At 42.1% G+C, this 24,327-nt stretch overlaps 1 protein-coding gene across 17 annotated transcripts in view; it reads right to left on the minus strand.

The window, feature by feature from the left end:
- SUSD1 (sushi domain containing 1) overlaps nt 1-24,327 on the minus strand; it is a 288,718-nt gene that overhangs the window by 234,484 nt on the left and 29,907 nt on the right. For all 17 annotated transcript variants that reach the window (XR_003964319.1, XR_003964320.1, XM_030294183.1 and 14 more), the window contains exons 6-7: nt 9,671-9,850; nt 307-404 (exon numbers count right to left, since the gene is read on the minus strand). Coding sequence is in view for 15 of the 17 variants with exons in the window: in XM_030294183.1 (XP_030150043.1) it covers nt 307-404; nt 9,671-9,850 (278 nt within the window). In the remaining 2 variants the exon portion in view is untranslated. The remainder of the gene's footprint in view (nt 1-306; nt 405-9,670; nt 9,851-24,327) is intronic.

The following is a 24,327-nucleotide window of genomic DNA, read 5'->3' on the forward strand; positions in this document are numbered from 1 at the left end:
ACCCAGTCAGCAGATGCTTCCAGGCCCCCTCTGGAGGAGTGAAATACAAGTGCTTGGAAACAAGCAATAGTGATGATGCCAAATATAAATATATCCCCCACACGTATACTCTGTCGAATGACAAATATATTAAACACAGAATGTAAAATAAAATACACCAGACTATGTTAAAAATTCTGATCACTTTTTAAAAGGACAATCAGACAATTAGACTGAGAAGACCTTAGAGCAGGAAGTCCCTCCAAGTCACGTTCCTGTCGCATACTATTTCTGCCCTGTCAAGAAAACGTTGATCATTTTACTTACCACATAGATAATCTTGGAGACTGTTCTTCCTGGGTTTATTTGCCACCTCACACAGCTGTTATTAAACACTGATACATCATTAACTTCTGCAATTATTTCTAAAACAGAAAAAGAGAGTCCACTCACAAAATGCATCAATGGGCTTTGGAAAAATCCCAATGGCAATCATGATGGACGTAGTTTATCTGTGCAGCTGACAACTCGGCTAATCACCATTCATGCTCTGATTCAGAAGCCAAATCAGGCAATTCGAGCTGCCCCAGGCCAATCACCCAATTCATCTTCATCAAAGATGGGCCTGGCCCATTACCTGACTTGGAGGAAAAGAAAAGACGGATGGATAGCCACTTGAGTGTGGGTAAGAACTCCAACCTGTGATTGGCCTGGCAGGCCACTGGATGCCACTGGCGTTCCACTCATGTGGGATGGAGAGGCCCAGAGCTGAGCCCTGAATCTTCCCTGCAGCCACGTAGGTAAGATCTGTTTCTGGCTTCCCCATCTGACCTGGCTGACACAATGCTCTTATTTCCAGGTCACTGCTGTTCCCAACAAGGAAATGACATGCATCACCACACACAGGGCCATTCTTCAGCAGCAGTGTGGGGTAAACTACATAAATTCCCCACAAGGTCCCTGGATAATTCTGGGGCTCCTCTAACTGAAGCTATTTAATTCTGATCTATCAGAAAGCCACAGATTTCTTCAAGTTGTTCTGCTTGAATATTGTGTGTATTTCATGTAATAAATTTGGCAGTGTGGGAAACCATATGAGGGCATTGGTTCTGAGGTAACACAGTTTCCAAGGGATTGTACTGGCTCTCTTTCCTCCCCTGCTTTACTCACCTTACCTCACTCCTGCTTCGCAGGGTGTCATTCCCTCTTGTGTAATAAATATAAGCCCTGTGCCACAGGCTCTGCTTTCTGGGAAACCCAAGATAAGACTCCCATCAAGAAGGGTGAGAAAGGGGCACCTGGGTAGCTCAGGGGGTTAAGTGTCCGACTTCAGCTTTGGTCATGATATGGCCATTTGTGGGTTCAAGCCCTGCATCGGGCTCTGTGCTGACAGCTTGGAGCCTGGAGCCTGGTTCAGATTCTGTGTCTCCCTCTCTCTCTGCCCCTCCCCTGCTTGACTCTGTCTCTCTCTCTCTCAAAAGTGAATGAACATGGAGGAGGAGGAGGAGGAGGAGGAGGAGGAGGAGGAGGAGGAGGAGGAGAATGATTACAAGAAGGGTGAGAAAGAGAATTCCCCATCTCAGAAGATGCCTCCCCTCATCTCATCCCCTGTCTCTCCCTTCTCAGCCTCCAACATGGGAAAGAGAGCCTGACCTGTACCTTGGGTACCTGTAGGATTGACTCATTTCCCCTGTACTCACAACCAATGCCACCATCAGACTGTGATCTACGGATGATCTCTTTGCCAAAGAAGATTTTACATCTTTACTAAATCACCCCATCAGCAGCATTACTGGGTCTCAGGTAAACCCAGGTCAGCCATCAATAAGTGAGAATAAATACAGACAGAGAGAGGAAAACAGGCAAATTTCTGGTGAGACACCAGAGGATCACCTATGGCTGTCTAAAGCATTCCTGGGTCTCTACATCAATGCTTTTCCCAGAGCACAGATAAAATGAAATCAAAGAAATATTCCAGTTGTGGACATGAGTATCCTAAGAGATGTAAAGATCCTATCTGTTTGCCGCCCTGAGGAGCATGAAGATGACGTTGGTGCCAGTCTTTCATTAGCATGAACAAGCCCCAAATACTCCGGGACCCTTCCCTCCCCATCACCCTTCAAAGTCCCTGGAGCCCTGGACTCCCCTGCTCACTCACACATCACTCTGATACCAACTCACCACCTGGTCCAGAAAGAAAAGGAAACATCCCACCCCTCACCTTGTCTCTGACCGCCAGTGAGGCAAATGTTCTTCTCACTCAGGACCCCCCTGCTATCCAAGCAGAGATTAGAAAGGAGACATGAAAGTTTCCTTCCTTGTCCTTCCCTTCTGCTCATTCACTATGACAACAGCAAATGACATCTCAAAATTGCCATCTGCCTCCTGCCTGTGCCGTGCTCTCTTGCACGGATGGACCGAGATCTGATTACGGGGATGTCAGATATTTCATCCCAAGGGGCCGTTTAACAAAACATGCTTGCTTTTCCCTCCAGGTGTCACCAGGTGGAAAGACCTCTTTATAAACACATCAGGTATTAAACACCCACATTAATGCTGCCTTTTTAAAAGAGATGCCCTCATTCTAACAGTACTGATAACTGAAAACATTTCTGGAAGTTCTCTTTGGAACTGGCTCCAGGGTTCTTTATTCACCATTCACTGAATGATGAATCCTCCCATGCCAGACACTGGGCTGTGACAATGATCAGAACATATCAGAACATTCCCTTGGGAATGTGTGGTCTAACGGAGGGAGCAGACATAGAAGCAGGTAAGTACAACCCAATAAATCTTAGAACAAAGTTACACACAAGTACCACAGGGTAGAGAGAAAGGAGCCACCCACTGTCACTGGAAGACCTGGGGAAGCTGGCTTTGTGGAGGGCATGACCTTAAGGGACGAACGGCTAAAGAGGGGGGAAGACACCCAAGCAGAGCGAACCTAACGCAGGTCTGGAGCTACAGGAGGGTGTGGCATATTCACGGTGTTGAGTGACAGAGAAGCGTAAGGCACTGAGAAGGGCGAATGACAGGAAATGAGGCTGTGGACGTAGACAGAACAGACTGGGCTTGATCCTGCCCGCCAGACTAAGTGCAGACTTACTCCCGTGAGCAAAAGCAGGAAAATAATGGAACTTTTTTTTTTTTAGAAAGATGATTCTGGTATTTGTTGAAGTAGACACCGGAGTAGAACTGGAGGTTGTAAGAACAGGATACTCTTTACTCAGCACTTACAAAATGGCACACACTGATAGATCTTTAAAGATTAGATCTCATCTTGGGGCACCTGGGTGGCTCAGCTGAGGTCATAATCTCACAGTTCGTGAGTTTGAGCCCCGCATCCAGCTCTGTGCGGATGGTGCAAAGCCTGTTTAGGATTCTCTCTCTCCTTCTCTCTGCCCCTCCCCGCCTTATTCTCTCTCTCGCTCTCAAAAATAAATAAATAAACTTACAAAAAAAAGATCTCATTTTAACAGCAGTCATAAGAAGCAACAGTGAACACTTATTGAGTAATTACTATGGGTCTGACAGTATGTATAGTACTTTAAAAGTGTCATTTATTTCATTTTCAAAATAACCCCATGATAATCATTTCACCATATACGTGAGTCAAACCACCACGGTGTACGTCTTAAACTTATGCAGTGATGTAGGTCAATTATTTCTCAATAAAACTAGAAAAAATATATTAAGAATTAGGGGCACCTGGGTGGCTCAGCTGGTTAAGCATCCGACTTCAGCTCAGGTCATGATCTCACCTCTCATGGGTTCGAGCCCCATATCAGGCTCTGTGCTGACACCTCAGAGCCTGGAGCCTGCTTCGGATTCTGTGTCTCCCTCTCTCTCTAACCTCCCCTGCTCATGCTCTGTCTCTCTCTCAAAAAAATAAATATTAAAAAAAATTTTAATATATTAAGAATTAATTTAAAATAAGCCCATGAGCTTGACATTATTGTGTCCATTTTATAGACATGAGGCTTAGAGAAGTTAAGTAACCTGCCAGAGGTCATATGGGCTGTAAGCTGTCAAGTCAGGATTCAAAAGTAGGCCTGTCCGACTCCAAAGCCAAGAGCCAAGGCACTGCAGAGGTTATTCAGCAAAGAAGGGGAGGAATGGTCTCAGGGCCTTGTGTTTAAAGCCATGAGACACTTCTGAGGGAGACACAACAGGAGGTGAGCGATAAGGACAGGCAGGAGTTGAGGCTGACTGCCAGTTTTCGAGCTTGACAGTCTGAATGGATTGCCTTTTATTGTTCTCCTGGGAAACACAGGGAGGGCTACCCTGGGTTTGTGAGGAAAAGACTAACGAGTGTGTTCAGAACATGCCAGATAGGAGTTATCTGCAGAATATCCAGGGGAGAAATAATCTTGAGAGTCAGCCATGTGTGGATGGTCACTGAAGCTGTGGGTGCAGGTGGAACGTCCAGGGAGGACACGGAGATGAGCGCAAAGGCAGAATGCTGGGAAACATGGAACCCAACGGGAACCTACAGGAGAAAGAGCAGAAGAGAGGGAGGAGGAGGCTGGCTGGTGGGTGCCTGGAAGTCAGGGAAGGAAGATCTGAAGGAGTGTCCACTTCCTTGAAAGTTATCTCCCTTCCTTGCCACCAGTTCCCCACAACCTCCTCACCTCCGGCCCAAGAAGGACCTGGAGCAGATCATCACGGCACCAGGGAAAACCTCCATCTCTTTCTTCTCTCACATGGCTCTTTGTCCCCTGACAGAGTGCCCACAGCGTCATGATGAGATCCGAGGTTTGACTTCGGGCAGAGCAGGCCTTTGCCTTGTCCAGTTATAGGACACTTAGGCCTCTCTGGCTTAAAAAAAAAAAAAAAAAAAAAAAGGAGGGCCCCACACCATCCAGTTGAACTATTCACTAGATTTGGGGAACCAAAGCTTCAGGAGGTAATAAAGTACCTTTGGTTTGCTTTGGATTCTTTATGTGGTGCATGCATGTGTGTATGTATGTATGTATGTGTGTGTGTGTGTGTGTATATGTATGTAAATGTGTGTGTACGTATATATACATACACACACACACACACATATATATATGAGTATTCTACTAGCATCAAGTATTTCTCTGCAGTACTTACCACATTTGTAACTAAATAATTTTGTCTGGTTACTTAATGTCTCCTGAATCTCTCCTGAATGTGAGCTCCATGATGGCAAAGACTGGGTTAATCTCTCTATTCCCAGAACCTAATAGACTATCTTGTATTTTTTTTTAATATTTATTATTTGGTTGATTGAGTGGATGGATATGGAAATCTGATCAACAATGCTAAATGTTGTGGAAAGGTTAAGAGGAATGAGGACTGAAACTAGAACATGAATTTGGCACATGGTCACTAGTGGACCTTGGCGAGAGAGCCACCGTGGAGTGAGGGTGTTGGATGCCTGATTCTCCTTCAGGAGGCTGAGTGGAGAAGCAGTGTGGGTGCGGACAGAGAAAGTGGGCATAGACTATTCCTTCAGAAATCTCAGTGTGGGGGCGCCTGGGTGGCGCAGTCGGTTAAGCGTCTGACTTCAGCCAGGTCACGATCTCGCGGTCCGTGAGTTCGAGCCCCGCGTCGGGCTCTGGGCTGATGGCTCAGAGCCTGGAGCCTGTTTCCGATTCTGTGTCTCCCTCTCTCTCTGCCCCTCCCCTGTTCATGCTCTGTCTCTCTCTGTCCCGAAAATAAATAAACGTTGAAAAAAAAAAAAATTTAAAAAAAAAAAGAAATCTCAGTGTGGACAGGGACTAATCCAGCATACTCTCTTGGTTTCCAATTTTATATCCTTTTTCTCTATTTTTAGAAACAGTAAAAGCTCACAGAGAATAAATTGAGGTAACCCAAGCAGATGGTCAAGCTCAGTGTCACTTCTAGTCAAAATCAGTATCTGATTTCAAAAGGTAAGTGACTGATCTTCTAATATGACTCATAAACTACCTCCAAAGGCAGAAATTACCCGACACATTTCGATAATGGCATCACTGAAATCAAAGTGACTACTTTGAATAAGTACATGCTTGGCTGTAAGAGTTCTTCGTTATTTCTTTTCCTTTTTTCAAGTCACATAAAATAGGTAGAAATAGCATGGCTTAGGGTAGTGCTTTCCTAAAAAGCACTCAGGATGATTTTCTTGTGGCACATGAATAAATTTATATGTTTGCTTGCATCGACTTCTTCGTATATTAGAAAAAATACACATAGTCATCCAACTCATAATATCACACATACTACAAAGTTTCTTTGATCAATAAATTTGAATTATACTGGGGCACCTAGGTGGCTCAGTCGGTTAATCATCTGACTTCGGCTCAGGTCATGATCTTGCAGTCTGTGAGTTCGAGCCCGGCACCAGGCTCTGTGCTGACAGCTCAGAGACTGGAGCCTGCTTCAGATTCTATGTCTCCCTCTTTCTCTGTCCCTGCCTCGCTTGTGCTCTCTCTCTCAAAAATAAATAAACATTAAACAAAACTATAAAAAAATAAATAAATTTAAATTATAATTTTAAATTTTGTGTTTTTTTAAAGAAATTTATTAAATAATACTTTTGCGGGGCGCCTGGGTGGCGCAGTCGGTTAAGCGTCCGACTTCAGCCAGGTCACGATCTCGCGGTCCGTGAGTTCGAGCCCCGTGTCAGGCTCCGGGCTGATGGCTCGGAGCCTGGAGCCTGTTTCCGATTCTGTGTCTCCCTCTCACTCTGCCTCTCCCCCGTTCATGCTCTGTCTCTCTCTGTCCCAAAAATAAAAAAATAAAAACATTTAAAAAAATAATAATAAATAAATAATACTTTTGCTATGGTAAACATTATTGGCGGGGGGGGGGGTGGCATTCAAATAATTCAAGCTTGGGAAACACTGGTAGGAGAGAGACTGTGGGCATTCCAGGCTTCCAGACCTAAGTTCAAATCCTGTCTCTGCCATTTACTAGTTACTGAATGACGCTGTGAAAGTTGCTGAACTTTTATGAGTCTCAGAGTACTCATCTACGAAATGAAATGTAACATACTTACTTTATAGGGTTTTCTTGAGGACAAAATGAAACCAAACATTAAGACCCTTAGCAGAGCCCTGGGCATCTAAGTCAGTACACAATCAACAGCAGCTATAATACTTGACAGCCAAACTTCATACACGTATTCAAACAAATCCAAGCCATGTGGCTTTTATATAAATGTGTCCATTTATTCCAGCTGACCTTTCTTTTCCATCTTTCTTTTCCATAATTGCATTAGAGCTTCATGTGAGTACTCACTAGGCTGAAAAGGAAGATCAACAACAAAACAGAGGGGCAGACGCTCACAGGAGGCCTGGAGGAGTCAGGACCTGAGTCAGGTTAGGGGGCTCAGAACAGATCCCAGCAGATAAACAGTCTGTGTTTCAATAGAGATATTACCCTTCTGAGAGCATGGCGTGAGTGAGCATCCACTTTATAATTATTAACTCAGATTCTAAACATGAAAAGCCAAATGACCTGAACAGAATGAAAGCCAGGCACAGTCTTATCAAGAATGAATCAGCCTCTTTGATCTTGAGGTAAACCAACCCACTAAACATCAAGCTTCCACCTGGGGTTTTTCCAGACACTAAAATGGTTGCCTAATTCTCAGCTGTCTGGAGTTGCCAGTCCAAACTGGCCTTAAAGAAAAAAAAAAAAAAAAAAAGTCCCACCACCTTGCCGGAGTCCACACTCCATTAAAAACATATACAGATCCATGCTGCTAATCCAAAGAAACAGGGCCTCCAAAAATATTTTTAACTAAAAACAACCCAGGTAAAGTGAAGATAAATTATTCCACCCAACTTGGAACAAAACATTCAAACATAAAAAGAGGGATAAATAGAACGAAAACAGAGAGCAGAGGGAGAAGGCATTCGGAGGTTAGGCAGGAAAGCAGAAGACGGGAGGAAGACCCAGAAATGGACACTGAAGAAGGTAAACACAAAATACACACAGGGAGCTGGTACAGAAGAGGTGTGAAGAAATCGGTGAAAACAGGGAAAAGAAGGAAGAAGGGAGTTCGGCCAGGCAAGAGCCATGGCAATCAGCGTTTCTCACTACATTTCCAGAAGCCTCTCCTACCTACCCACCCAGATCGTGTGCACTGCACCGTGAATTCATCAGCATGCAAATCACCCCCTTTATCTGCGGAAATTGAATTTAGCTGCCAATCTTGATTGAGGGCATAGAGGCCTCCTCACAGAAAGATCACAGCTCTCAGGGAAAATGCCTTTTCTCTCCTTAAATCAAAGCTTGCATAAACCCAAGGAAACAGCTGCAGCTGGAGCCACAGACTCCGTGAAAGGTGGCAGGCTGAGGACGGTAATTATAATTAGCAGTTACATAACATGTTTGTTCTTCAAAGTGCTCTACAAGCATCAGCTAATTAATAGCTTACTATGCCCCATGCAGACCCACTGGTTTTTCAAGTAGTGACTAATCCCTGTATCCCCACTGAACTCTGGATGGCGGAGGCAGAGCAGGGTGAGCAGTGAAGCAAACAGCTGAGGGTCCAGAAGCTATGCCCAGCTCTCTCCAAAAGTGACGCCGGAAGTGGCTCAAGGCCAGGAACATTTCCCCAAATGTTTAATTCAGCACCCCATGAGACAGCTTGCCTCACTTCCTCTAAATAACTCTTAGATGTCTCAAAGAGATATCTGTATATCCATGTTCAAATAGCCAAAAGGTGGAAGCAACACAAGTGCCCACCAATGGATGAACAGATAGACAAAATGTAAACACATGCAGTGGAATATTACTTAGCCTTTAAAAAGAAGGAAATCCCATCATTTGCAACAACATGGATGAACCTACAGAACATTATGCTAAGTGAAGTAAGCCAGGCACAGAAGGGCAAATACTACATGAGTCTGCTTACATGAGGTATCTAAATTAGTCAAATCCACAGAAACAGAAAGTAAAATGCTGGTGCTATGGGGAGGAGGAAGTGGAGGGGAGGTATTGTTTAATGGGTACAGAGGTTCAGGTTTGCAAGATGAAAAGGGTCTGGAGATTGGTTGCACAGCAACGTGAATATACTTAACCCTTAAAAATGATTAAGGTGCTAAATTTTATGTTGTGTGTTTTACCACAACTGAAAATTTAAAAATAGGGGCACCTGGATGGCTCAGTCAGTTAAGTGTCCAACTCTTGATTTCGGCTCAGGTCATGATCTCATGGTTCATGAGCTTGAGTCCCACTTTGGGCGCTGTGCTGACAGCACAGAGCCTGCTTGGGATTCTCTCTCTCCTTCTCTGTCCCTCCTCTGCTAACTCTCTCTCTCAAAAAAAAAAAAAAAATTAATTAAAAATAAACATTAAAAACCTCTTTATCTATTACACCACCTTTTCTCTGAAAAGGTGTCAACGTGCGCTACACAGGACTCTTAAGTAGGCCCCCCTGAGAAAACGGTTCGTGAGAAAAATTTCTCAGCCGGCCAAGTAGAGGAGATAGGACTCACTGTGATTTAAGGTGAGTTTCAAAAGATGGATGCACAAAATTTTCTATCCAACCTATTTTCCCAATCTACCCCCTAAATCTTCAGGATTTAGCTGACAAACCTAATGCCAGGTGCCCTCTCAAGTAAATGGCACAGCCAAGCAGTACACAGAGGGAGCAATGGAATGGCTCCAGGTCCCACGCTCCTGCTGGCCATTTGCTGCCAGGAAACAAAAGCCCCACAGAACAGAGTCTATACCTGTGCATGTCAAAGGACTTTCTCTCCAAGTGCCTTTCTCTGTGCAAATGGAAATGATCTTTCCTCCAGGGCTTTCAAAGCCCTCTTGACAGACGTAATGAGCCACACTGCCCAGCCTGGAGCTGTGATTCCCCACCAGGACCGCATGCTGCACTTCCGGAGGATGGCCACAGTTGATCTCTGCAATGGGAAGTAGCAAAGCACTAGTTATGACCCCCAACTTCTATCCTTATAAGTCATATTTTAGAAATAAACATGTAGGGGCGGCTGGCTGGCTCAGTCAGTTGAGCGTCCGACTTTGGCTCAGGTCATGATCTCTCGGTTCATGGGTTCGGGCCCCATGTCGGGCTCTGCGCTGACAGCTCAGCCTGGAGCCTGCTTCGGATTCTGTGTCTCCCTCTCTCTCTGCTCCTCCCCAGCTTTCACTTTGTTTCTCTCCCTCTCTCTCTCAATAAATAAACAAACATTAAAAACAATTTTTTAATACATTTAGTAATACATTTAGTATTACATTTAGTAATGATAGAGTCCATTCATCTGGGAAAAGAGAGAACATGAACCCCATCAAATAATCCAGTTGCAGACATACAAAATAAGATTGTTCAGAAGTAGAGAAAATAGATATACCTGACTTTAATGAAATTTACAAACATGTATACATAGAAAATGTTCCAATTAGGGATGCCTGGGTGGCTCAGTCGGTTAAGTGTCCAACTTCAGCTCAGGTCATGATCTCGCAGTTAAAGAGTTCAAGCCCCGCATCAGGCTCTGTGCTCACAGCTCAGAGCCTGGAGCCTGCTTCGGATTCTGTGTCTCCCCCTCTCTCTGCCCTTCCCCCTCTCGTTCTCTCTCTCTCTCTCTCTCTCAAAAATAAAGCATAAAAAATTTTTAAAGAAAATGTTCCAATTATAAGACTATTTACATTATGAAGAATTCCCATGGTTAATAGAACCATCCCAGGGTTCTATTAAATATTAACATTTTCAAGTACCTTCTACCATGTATCATCAGATCACAAACTCCAAAATAGATAATAGATAATAGATGTAGTTTTCTTGCCAATTGAATATTAAATGAAATATAAACAAAATATTTGAACTTTGTAAAGCAAATTAATAAGGAAAGTATAGTCTAAACATTCAATTTATAAGTATCTTTCTTTTATAAATATTTTTTTTAACGTTTATTTATTTTTGAGACAGAGAGAGACAGAGCATGAACGGGGGAGGGTCAGAGAGAGAGGGAGACACAGAAGCTGAAGCAGGCTCCAGGCTCTGAGCAGTCAGCACAGAGCCCGATGCGGGGCGCAAACACACGGATCGCGAGATCATGACCTGAGCCGAAGTCGGACGCTTAACCAACTGAGCCACCCAGGAGCCCCATAAGTATCTTTCAAAGAAAAAAAATCAGCTGCAAAGAGGGAGGCAGGCCTGACATTACAAAATTGATATGAAATTTCTTCTCTGCAACTCTTAACTACTAGAAGACACTAGAATATTTACAGAAACTATCTGAAGTAAATGGATTTTGATGTTACCATTTTAGACCCAGCCAAACTCTACCTCATGTAAAAGAAAGTCTTTCTCTGCCCCTCGCCAGCTCGCACTCTCTCTCTCTCAAAAATGAATAAACACTAAAAAATTTTTTAAATAAATAAAGTTGAACAAGGTAAAAAAAATAATTTGAAAGTAAAGTTCCAAATTATTTCAAAAACTCTGAGCAATGAGGCAAAGGGAAGAAATAAACATGCTAAATTTCTCATGCTGTTATGGGGAGTTCACAGATATCATTTTATTAAACAAAGCATAATAAATGTAAAATAAGGAGGTCATAATAATCTCAAATGCAACCAACAATCCCAGTCATACCTAAATACAGAGGAAAAAATATATATAACTTTTGTTATTCATCCTGCTTTTTAGTTTTCTCCCCAGTCTGTAGAAAGCCAAGAAAATTAAGCACTCTTGACATCCAGGCTTTTAAAATATAAGGGCATTTATTGAGATAAAGCACTCAAGATAGAGGAAAATGGTATGATCTGTTCCCTACTCCCCAAAGACCATTCTTGGCCTTAGAAGTAGGTGGCTTCTCTTAAACGAGCTTCTGATACAGAACAGGTAGATTTCATGGAATTGCACTTGCCTCCATCCCACTATGGATGCTTGGACTTTTGCAGAACCCCAGAGTTATTTCCCTGAGGGAGGCCTCCCAGAACAGGCTTTCATCTGTTGTCACTGAAGTTATCGTAAGAACTTCAATACAACAGCTCAACCCACCTGACCAGTCACTTGATTCCAAGATTTTTAGTATATGTGCTGCCGAAGCGAGCACAATTCCGAGATTTTTAAAAAGGAGTTAGTCTCTGGTCAGTGCAGATTCAAATCATGAGCAGTTATGGGACCAGAACCAGATGGTCATTTCATAAATCCTCCAACCCTGCCTACCTCACAAGTCCCATATTTGCCCACAGAGATTAATTCCCTTTTCATACATGTTTACCAGACACAAGGCTTCTTGGCCCTCATCATGTTTTTCCCTTCAAAGCATCAAACCTTTAGACATATCAACCAGCCCAAAACACTCCAAGACACAAGTATATTTGTGTGTACATGAGCAGCCAACCGAACAGGTGGTTAATGTTTCATAAGGCTGCCCAGTCATTGTTGACATCTAAAATATCTTCCAGTTAAAACCAGGGTTCAGTTATAGCAGGAAATAGAGGGAACAGGAGTGAAGAGATTGAGGGTGTAGGTTATGCAGGTTTATGGACCTTGAAACTGGAATTCTAAGCAGCACACTGGAGACAGTGGGAAGGAATCCAGTGATAGATAACTGGATTAAGGGAGAAGCACAGATTCTAAAGGTATAAGAATACAGAAGATAACTAAACTGCCTTCCATCCTTGGACACAACTAAGAATAATGGAAGACATGGTGGCTTTTGTTGGGAATACAAGATTTTTTTTTTAATTAATACCAAAAACATGGGGAGCCTGGGTGGCTCGATCAGTTGAGTGTCTGACTCTTAGTTTCAGCTCAGGTCATGATCTCTGCAGTTTGTGAGTTTGACAGCGCAGAGCCTGCTTGGAATTTTCTCCCTCCCCCCTCTCTCTCGGCCCCTCCCCTGCTCATGCTCTCTGCTCATTCTCTCTTTCTCTCTCAAAATAAATAAACTTTAAAATTTTTTAAATAAAAAAACTAATACCAAAAATATTAATTTGGGAGTTGATGAGACATCAATAGCTTGGTCTCTAAGAACTAAGGTCCAGCAACTCAGGAAGGTGCCTAGTGGTAGACAACCTGGGCTCGTGACTCTATGCCTTCCCATTCCACAGCTACTCAAGTTGGAGAGTCTCTTGGCAAGAGATATTGAGAGAGGATTCTAGCATGGCTTGGATTAAACACATAGTTCTAAACAGAAGGTGTACATCTGACTTGCCTATGGGGCTTTGGAAAAACACCCATCTGGAGCCTCACAGCCTCTCCCCTTCCCCAGAGATAATTCTTCCGAATCAGTAGTACTGAGTTGGGTTCTTGGCAACCACATTTCTACAAGGTTCCAAGTTTGGTTTTTATGCACACCCTCAGCTGAGAACCTAAATGGAATACTAGTATGAACAGCTACCGTTTATCATCACATGCTTGAGGGTTTAACATCTTTCTATGAATATATTATGTCTTCCCAAAATATGGCCAGTTCGTAAAGGACAGACTCTTTATTTTACAATCTCTTGCACCCCCACAATGCCTACTTAAAATAGTATGTTTTAGGGACTCCTGGTTGGCTCAGTTGGTTAAGCATCCAACTTTGGCTCAGATCATGATCTCATAGCTTGTGGATTTGAGCCCCGCATCGGGCTCTGTGCTGACAGCCCAGAGTCTGGAGCCTGCTTCAGATTCTGTGTGTCTCTCTCTCTGCCCTCTCCCACTCCCACTCTGTCTCAAAAATAAACACTAAAAAAAAAAAAAAAAAAATTAATAAATAAGATAAATAAAACAATCATAAATTTCTTTTAAAAAATTATATGTTTTACATAGTACTTAAAGAACTGTTCATTGATAGCACACTACTACTTTGTCATTGTTCGAGATGCAATAAATGTTACTTTGATATGAACAAAGCCCCTGAGGAAGGAAACCTCAGTACATTATAAGTATAAATAACAAGACAGATATACATTACCTCTGTGTTTGTTATCCAACAGAGGTAACTCACACCTACCAAACACCAAGTAGATGAAAAGAGAGTAAAAGACTCACAAAAACTAGTATCAGTTTTGTACCAGGGAATTCTGTTCAAACCTCAATAATTTTATTTTTATTAAAAAACAGTTTTTTTTAATGTTTATTCATTTTTGAGAGACAGAGTATGAGCAGGGAAGGGGCAGAGAGAGGAAGACACAGAATCCAAAGCAGGCTCCAGGCTCTGAGCTGTCAGCACAGAGCTTGACGCGGGGCTCAAACTCACGAACTGCAAGATCATGACCTGAGCCAAAGTCGGACGCTCAACTGACTGAGCCACCCAGATGCCCCAAACCTCAATAATTTTAATCATGACAGCATCCACTGAAATCCTACTCAACATCAGTCTATTAGATATATACTATCTGACTGATTTCTCACAGAAAACCTTGCAAGGTAGACGGTTTTTTTTCATGTAGTTTATAGATATGAATATGGAGCTTAAGAGCCCCTAAGAGCTCCTAAGAGCTTAAGTCACATTCAAAAGTCACACCAATAGTAAAAGATAGAGCCAGCATTCAAGCCATGGGATGTATGGTCCCAAAGTCCAGGTCCATTAAATCTGGAAAGCCTCAGGGCACCTGGGTGGCTCAGTCAGTTAAGCATCCAACTCTTGGCTTCGGCTCAGGTCACAATCTCACTGTTCATGGGTTCGAGCACCACGTCGGGCTCTGTGCTGAGGGTGCGAAGCCTGCTTGGGATTCCCTCTCTCTCTGCCCCTCCCCTACTCGCATGTGCTCGGGCACGCACTCTCTCTCTCTCTCAAAATAAATAAATAAACTTTTCAAAATAAAAAATAAAAAATAAAAATAAATAAATCTAGAAAGGCTCACAATGAAGAGGTCCACTCAAAGCCCTGATTGGGACTGACCTTAGAGGTTAGCTAAAACCTCAGGAGAAAAGGCTGCATGAAGGAGCATTCAAATGAGTATGGAAGTGTTGTGTAACAACTCCCTCTGCCAAATCTTGCCTCCATGAGTTTTTCCAGAGCAAGACAGCTGCTGGAAATAGACTTACCTCTGCATCAGTGTCATACCCTGAAGCCTTCTTAGTACTGATGGGGTCTGGCCTGGGTCTGGCCTGTCACAGATATCCCCACCACGCTTGAGAGACATGGCAGCTACTGCCACTTCTGCTCAGAACAAATGGTACACAAGAAAGCAGGTGGCTGCTATTTAAAAATACCCCCAAAATCAACCCAACAGACGTTACAATAGGTGGTAATAAAAATATGACTCTGGGGCACCTTGGTGGCTCAGTTGGTTAAGCGCCTAAGTCTTGATTTCGGCTCAGGTCATGATCTCACAGTTTGTGAGTTCGAGCCCCGCGTCAGGCTGCAAGCACAGAGCCTGTTTGGGATTCTCACTCTCCCTCTTTCCCTGCTCCTTTCCTGCTCACGTGCATGCACACTTTCTCTCTCTTTCTCTCTCTCTCTCTCAACATAAACTTTAAAAAGTAATAATAAAGTAAATAAAAATATGGTTCTATATGAAATGCCCAAAGCTTTCACTATCACAAGGAAATAAGCCATTTAAAAACACTTTAGGGGCACCTGGGTGGCTCAGTCGGTTGAGCATCCAACTTTGGCTCAGGTCATGATCTCACGGTTTGTGAGTTTGAGCCCCGTGTCAGGCTCTGTGCTGACAGCTCAGAGCCTGAAGCCTGCTTCATATTCTGTGTCTCCCTCTCTCTCTGCCCCTCCCTCACTCACACTCTGTCTCTCTGTCTCTGTCTCTCTCTCCCTCTCTCTCAAAAATAAACATTTTTTAAAAAGTTTAAAAAAAACAGTTTATATCCAAAGGAAAGAAAAATAAAGAGCACAAATTTGCATTAGATATGCATTAGGGGTGTTCATTTAAGCACACGTTTCTCTGGCTAATTATATTATGAAGGAACAACGTTTGGATATGTATCAGCAATACCGTCAACTAATTATGAACATGGCTGGGAATTCTTCCCTACTGTCCTCCTATATCTGCGATTTTATTCAAATAATCAACTGCAAAACTGGTCTCCCCAGGGGGAAGATGTGCTGTGCCAATTTCAAGGACCACATTCACACTCTATTTCATATCTTGAAGGTAAAAATGTTTACCCACATTACTAGCTTTAATATTCAACCCAAGAAAATATTCTGGAAGGAAATCTGTTAATCTGTTTGATGAAAGGTATAGGAGATTTATGGCATCTAGTCAACAGCTGACTGCATCACAAATTTCATCTCCATTGGCTGCTTCCTATTATGAACATCAGCACAATAATGTGATTGATTTCAGAAATAACATAGTAATCTAAGGCGTCATCTAAGACTGAGTTAGAGACCAATAAATACCCAAGCTGAGAATGAAAAAAAAAAAAATGACCAATAATGTCCATAAATTGAGCAGACGTTTTGCCAACTGCCAAGGGAAGGAATGATAGACCTATTCCACATACTGATATTGACTCCAAAAAAGTCTTCCCAGAGAAATAAATTTGTAGATGGAGAGCTCTGGCAGAGAAGCAGCAACAAATATGAAAACTAAAGAAAATCATATTAAAGTTAGTTTCATTTACACAACAATAACAGAAATGTCTCTGTTGTGCCTTAGAGTCAAAGCAGAATTACATATTGCCTAGAAATTTGTGTGACATGGCAGGTTGTAAGGATCCAGATGGTCAGGTTAACATCAGAGTCTACACTATACTCATGTTCTGTATCAGATAATTCAGCACTTAGCCCTCTATTTTCTTCATTTGTAAAAATGTTCTTCCCCCACCTCTTAATGGTAAGCTCTTCATGGGCTGTACCTATAGCCCATATTTTTAAAATAACCCCTGCAGTCATGTGAGCTATTAATATTATGAACATTAATCTTTGTGATGCATATATGTATGAAATATGGCCTAAGGAATGGGGCTGAAAAATGTAACCTTGCGACAAAGTTTCATCCACTTTATGGCGTGCTCCTAATTTGCCCACATGGAATTAGAGCCTCATTCCAGGATCACTGGAGTACTAAATTTCATATATGATCAATGTGGGGGGTTGGAATCTAACATCTCAGTATGTGGCAACCTGCATTTAGAAAATGGTATTGCCATCATCAAAGGAAAGTGGGAGGGTTATAGGATGCCATGAAGCACATTCTCAAGAGTAGCTTATTAACTGCTGTAACTAAGCTAATGAGCTCATTAGTACCAAAAAGTCCACTTGCCCTCAAGGCAGTAGGGGAAAAAAAATAACTTTTTGATGTATTTTGTATTCTAAAGTCTTCCATGAATGTTAGCTTTGGCTAACAATACATTTCCTTCAGATCATATTCATAGAGGCTCACTTGGAAGAAAAAAAAATTTCCATTTCACATAACAATACTGATTGTCAAGAAATAGTGTCTGGTATGGAAACCTCCTTTGGAGGAGGTGAACGTGTGAGTGCTGGGAAGAAACAAAGAATTTATCAGCGTATCTCTTCTAAGGATCTTCCATTTGTAGATGGGATAATGGCTGTAGATGCTTTGAGCAGCGTGTGAATCTTTCTTTTTTTCAAAAATATGACATTAAAACTCTTCATTCTGGGGCGCCTGGGTGGCTCAGTCGGTTAAGCGTCTGACTTCGGCTCAGGTCATGATCTCACAGTTTGTGAGTTCGAGCCCCGCGCCGGGTTCTGTGCTGACAGCTCAGAGCCTGGAGCCTGCTTCCAATTCTGTGTCTCCCTCTCTCTCTACCCCTCCCCCGCTCGCGCTCTGTCTCTCTCTCAAAAGTAAATAAACACTAAAAAATATATATATTTTTTTTTTAAAACCTCTTCCGGGGCGCCTGGGTGGCTCAGTCAGTTAAGCGTCTGACTTCAGTTCAGGTCATGATCTCACAGTACATGGGTTTGAGCCCCGCATCAGGCTCTGTGCTGACAGCTCAGAGCCTGGAGCCTGTTTCATATTCTGTGTCTCCCTCTCTCCCTCTGACCCACCCCTGTTCATGCTCTGTCTCTCTCTGTCTCAAAAATCAATAAACGTTAAAAAAAAATTAAAAAAAAAAAACCTCTTCCTTTTAATGCTCTATTTGTAAACAGAATACTTGAATTGAAAACTAATAGATCAGGCAACGTGAAAGCTGGAGGATTCTAGATCTTCCCACTATGTGGTAGGAAATTTCACAAAGATATTACATTTTTTATTTTTTTTTTCAACGTTTATTTATTTTTGGGACAGAGAGAGACAGAGCATGAACGGGGTAGGGGCAGAGAGAGAGGGAGACACAGAATCGGAAACAGGCTCCAGGCTCTGAGCCATCAGCCCAGAGCCCGACGCGGGGCTCGAACTCACAGACCGCGAGATCGTGACCTGGCTGAAGTCGGACGCTTAACCGACTGCGCCACCCAGGCGCCCCAAGATATTACATTTTTAAGTTAGAAACACTACCTGCTGCTCCCTACTAGCTTATGACCTCTTATTCTGATGGTGAACACTTATCTGGCAGGTACTTTACATCAAGCACAGCACCAAGTGCTTTATATCATTATCTCATTAAATCTTCACAATAAGTCCACAGGATGAAAACAATCTCATTCCCTACTAAAGAAGGAAACTGGAGTTGAGAGAAGTTTAGAGCTGGTTACACAATTCCCAAGTGGTTCGGCCAAAACTCACCCAAGTCTCTCTGATTCTAAAGCTCGTGCTTCACCAGCCCGTGTCAGTCTTACAAGAGCGTCATCATTCACGCTGCAATGACTCCATTTGCAAGTGACATATTTCAATGGCATTTACTTGGCAAAAGGATAACACAAGAGATTTGTTGCACGCAGCAAGGAAGTCAATACTGTTTTCCTAAATGTTTTAAATTGTCAGTATGTAGTGAGGGTGTCAGAAAATCTGTTTCAAATGATTACCTGGAACACAAAAGATAACCACAGGAAAAGTGTGCTGCCACTGTACCCTCCCTCGCTCACAGCAGAGGCCATGAGTCACTCACGGCACACTTTCCTGCCAGGTCTGGACGTGGCCTCAGAATCGTCTCCAGACCCCTGCTAAAAATTCAGAGACAGCGGTGCAACAAAACTTGTGTGCGGTTCCTCACCTGAATGCCCTAATCTGTGTTCCAACTTATGTCAAAACTTTTTCAAACACTCTCCACTTTGCAGAGGTGAGATTGGGTTCTATTTAGAAAAATCTTAAAAGCGGAAGAGTTGGCTCAGCAACAATAAATATTCTTCTGGATGGATCCCGGACCCTATTGTGTGCTTCTGGGCCCTCCAGGTTTCCTTCTTGCCTCCCACCTCCAGTACTCACAAGGGTTCTTTCTACATGGAATTTGCCTTCTAGAAAGTGCTTTGGGTTCTCATCTTGATACATAAGCTAGTGACACAAGGTAAGTCACTTCCTCTCTCTGGTTCTTAATGGGAAATAATACCCATTATTACTTGTAAATAGAATATATGTGAAATGAGAAATAACCTATTAACCACTTCAGAAGGAATTTCTAAAGATCAGATGAGACAATGTTTACAGAAAACCTTGTCAACCTTAAAGTGCTGGCCACCCCATTTGCAGCAACATGGATGGAACTGGAGGGTATTATGCTAAGTGAAATAAGTCAGGCAGAGAAAGACAAATATCATATGTTTTCATCATATGTGCATCCTAAGAAACTTAACAGAAGATCATGGCGGAGGGGAAGGGGGGAAAATAAAAGTTACAGAGAGGGAGGGAGGCAAACCATAAGAGACTTTTAAATATTGAGAACAAACTGAAGGTTGATGGGGGTGGGGAAGAGGGGAAAGTGGGTGATGGGCATTGAGGAGGGCATTGAGGATGAGCACTGGGTGTTGTATGGAAACCAATTTGACAATAAATTATATTAAAAAAAACAAAAGAAACAATAAAAAAAAAGTGCTGGCCACCTTTAGAGAAAGGCTCTGTTATTAGTAGACGTTAGAAACCATGTTGTATCCTCATTAACTCAAAGGAGAAATTCGTGCCTCTGCAATCAGCCCAGAAGTGCTGGGCCCCCCATTCTTTGAGGGCCATATGCATGGATATGGGGAAAATCAGGAATCAGCCCCAAGGCCTTGCCCTGCTTCATCAAAGCACAGAGGTGTCATGCCAAGTGAGAAGGAAGTGTGAAGGTACAGAAGACAAAGAAGATGTGGAATCAGCAAAGGATATGAAGCTTGAGGGCTGAAACAAAACAGGAGGTCAGGGTCTCAGCAGGGCTCAGCCACGTGATCAGCTGGGACAGCAGTTCAGGAGCCAACTCCCTACTGTCAGGCATGGTCTGCACCCCCTTGTGAACGGAGTTCAGGCTGCTCCCACAGGCCTTAGGCATGCTAGGCAGGGTGCCAGGTGCTGGAGAGATCATGCCTAGGACGACTCCGTGGTCGCAGAGCTCCCAGATTATAGTCCAGTAGGGGTGACATAAACTACAAAAATAATCATAAATAAGATACTTACATATTGGACACTAAGGAAGACAGTAATGTCAGAGGTGACACTGAAGCTGAAACTTAAAAGATGAGAAGGAGCATGCTATGTAAAAAACCAGGGAGACTCCATATATACGCAAATATATACGCAGAATAGAATATCACTCAGCCTTAGACAAGAATGAAGTTCTGACACCTGTTACAACATGGATGAACCTTGAAGACATTATGCTAAGTGAATGAAGCTAGACATTAAAAGTCAAATATTGCATGATTCCTCTTCTATAAGGTACCTAGAATACAAATTCACAGAGACAGAATGTACAACAGAGGTTACCAGGGGCTGGAGGGACACAGGAATGAGGAGTTATTGTTTAATGGGTACAGAGTTTCTGTCTGGGATAATGAAGACATTCTGGAAACAGATAACAGTGATGGTTACACAACATTGTGAATGTACTTAATGCCACTGAATTGTATATGTATAAGTGGTGAAAATGGTAAATTTTATATTATGTGTATTTTATCACAGTAAAAAAAAATTTAAGATGGTTGGCAAGTATTTTAAGTAGCAGGAGATGCAGGTGTAAAGGCCCTGACGTTGATAAAAGCTTGACATGTTGGTTGGAAGAGAATGATGGGAAATGTAACCTATAGAGAAGTCAAAAAGGCCAAACCCTGTTGGTTTCAGAGGCCATGGTTAGGAGTTTGGATTTTATCTTGGAAGATAGGCTCCCCCCACCCCCCAGAACCCTCCAACTCATCGACCAACACTGCAAACCACTCCTCCCCAGACTCTTACACAGCAAGTAAACTACTCAAAGAGAAGAGCACAAATGTCATCTCTTTCCTGGAACCACCCTATCTCCCATCAGAACCCTTAGTGTTTATCCATCTTTTCACATAATACTTAGGAGCTCACCCTTGCATCATAGTTCATGATATACCTGTCTTTTCTCTTCTCCCAGACCCCAGATTTCCTTAGTCACAAGGTCTACAGTTTATCTAGCATCAGACCTGGACTCTGGATTGTTGTTGATGATAACACAGTTGAAGTGATTCCCTCACTTTGCTTCTGGCTTAGTTGAATTTTAAAAGTTTAAGTTCTCTAAACTGCCATGTACAACTTGCATCTTCTTTGAAAGTTAAACAAGTAATAATAAAGTAATAGGCAATACCAACTAGAGATTGATTCTGTCTTTTCCAGAGAGCTGATGGAAATGTGGGACTGATGTTTCAGGAGCCCCAGATGCCCTGGCATGAGAAGCTGTCATCCTCCCTTCCAGGTCCCACCTCTGAGAGCTGTTCAGAAGGGAGTCTGTGCCTCGGGGTCCCAGCCACAGCAGCAGAACCTCCAGGGACACAGTAATTAGCAAACAATGGGATCCACCAACTGTACCTTCTCTGATGGGGAAGTCTGTTAAATTGGACACCAAAGCTGCATCTGTAACACACAGCGGCTCCCTTCCCAAGTACCTGTTCAAGTTCACAGTTTGCTAGTGTTTTCAGTGGAATTCCTAATTCCTCTGAGCTGAGAATACAGTGCTGGCTGGCACACAGCCCAGAATCTGGAGCCCCAGAGAACATGAAGGATAAAGAAGAAGGGGTGTGCTCAGAAAAGCAGGCACAGCCTTGAGAAGCTGGTGGCCATGTGGTGACACGGGGGAGGAAGAAGAAGGTGTCAGCAGGCAGACGGAGCAGTTATTAGAGGAGGTAAAAATGGAGTGAAGATCTTTTAAATAACAGTTCTTTGGGGAATGTAACAAGTATTCTCCTCTAAATTAACTTTCTCCATCCTCAGTCCAGTAATCCAGACGACTAGTAGTTCTCAAAGCCACACTAACTCTTTTATCAGGGTTTTCCTATATAAATCCTCAGAGAGTTCTTTGATATGCATTATGGCACATTTTAATCTAAGTTGTGCATTTTAATTGATCCATTGAAAGATAATGTTAGAACTATAATGTACTTTTAGAATTTCTTAACCCCCAGTATGATCATTAACTATTAAAATATGTGTAGAGCCTGAATCGCAGATCAGAACAGCACAAGAATTAACTTAGCCAAGCACTTCACTGAGATTTTCTAGCTATGCAGTAAAGTCAATGAAAAGTTTTCTTTTTTCCAAAACGGAAACAGCTTTGTTACTTTGTCTAATATGTTCAAAATTCTTTCCATAAAGAATATCAAATATGAAAATCATCCAGGATCCCCTCCAGTGGAAGTTACTGCTGTTAATATTTTGTTGTACACCCTTCTAAGCTTTTGTAAGCATATATATACATATGAACTCTTTCAAAACCAAGATCATGTTACACATATAGTTGATAACTCAGTAATACACTATTAAGACTAAACTATGTTAACAAATATTATTTTCTAATGTAATTTTTACTGGCTACATAATATTCCATTTCATGTATATGCCATGATTTATTTAACCAATCTCCTACTAACAGACATCTGCAGTTGTTTCCAATATTTCACTTATAAACAACTATAACTACAGAAAATTATAAATAAGATTGCTTTACACTTCTCTCTACAAATAAGCTTGAAAATCTGGATAAAATAGATGATTTTCTAGGAATACGTAAATTACCAAAATAGACACCAAAATGGGTAAGAAACTTAGACCAATAAGTATAGGATTTTTTAATAGCACCAGGGCTACCTCTCCAAAAAAGCCATAACCAGATAATTTTCGAGTGAAATTTTCCGAATCTTTAAAAATTCTATTTATAGTAGTCCAAAGAATAAAGAAAGAAATTCTCTCAAATTCTCTTTTTAAAATTAAGAATAACACTGACACCAGACCCAACAAAGATGGCACAGAAAAAGAAAATAAGCCAACCTCACTTCTGAGTATCAACAGAAAAATTCTAAATGAAATTTAGCAGGAGCGCCTGGATGGCTCAGTTGGTTGTCAGACTCTTGATTTCGGCTCAGGTCATGATCTCATGGTTTGTGGGTTTGAGCTCCATGTTGGGCTCTGCACTGAGAGCATGGAGCCTGCTTGGGATTCTCTGTCTCTCTGTCTCTCTGTCTGTCTGTCTGTCTGTCTCTCTCTCTCTCTCTCTTTCATTCTCTCTCTCTCCCTCTGCCCCTCCCCCTTTCTAAAATAAAAATACTTTTTTTAATTTAGCAACTATAATCCAGATGAAAAGAATAAAAAACCAAAGACCCAGAAGAATCCATTCCAGATACTAGAATATATTATCGGGAAATCTAATAATATAATTACAGGTTAGACATGACTTGTTTAAAGCAAAAACATACATGATCACCTTAACACCTGTCTAGAAGACATGATAAAAAATAACTCATTTCTGATTCTTTTAAGCCCTAGTAAAGTTGGGATAGGTGCTTCCTTAAGATTATGTTATGCCAAAAACTAGCATAATTGTAATAAATGAAAAGAGAGAAAGCCAAAAGGAAGAAACAAACCAAAAGCCACCAACATCATGAAAACAGAAGCAGTACCCCAGCATGATTAAGAATACAACCTCTGGAACCAGAATTCCTGGGTTCAAGTTCAGCTCTATCACTAGCTGCATGACCTTGACCTTGAACTGATAACTTCACTTTTCCAAGCCTCACTTTTCTCACCTGTAAAATGGGATAATAACAGTACATCCTCATAGGGTTACTGTAAGGATTGAATGAATCAACATATATACGGTGCTTAGAAGAGCACTTGGCACATAGCACTGGATCAGTGTGCATAAGAATATAAGTAGGTACCCGTAACATCAAAAAGCTAAGGTCATAAAAAACGAAAACCAAAGCCATGAAAGTCATGAATAAGAAATGAATATTCAAAGTCAACATTACTATTTAAATTTTTGTTCTGAAAATACTAGCCTGTGGTCAATCAAGAGAAACAGAACTTTCATAAATATAGAAAAGTAAAAGGTGCCTGGGTGGCTCAGTCGGTTAAGCACCAACTCCTGGTTTCAGCTCACGTCATGATCAAATGGTTTCATGGGTTTGACCCCCATGTCAGGCTCTGCGCT

Source organism: Lynx canadensis, chromosome D4 (assembly GCF_007474595.2).
Source record: "Lynx canadensis isolate LIC74 chromosome D4, mLynCan4.pri.v2, whole genome shotgun sequence".
NCBI lineage: Eukaryota > Metazoa > Chordata > Mammalia > Carnivora > Felidae > Lynx > Lynx canadensis.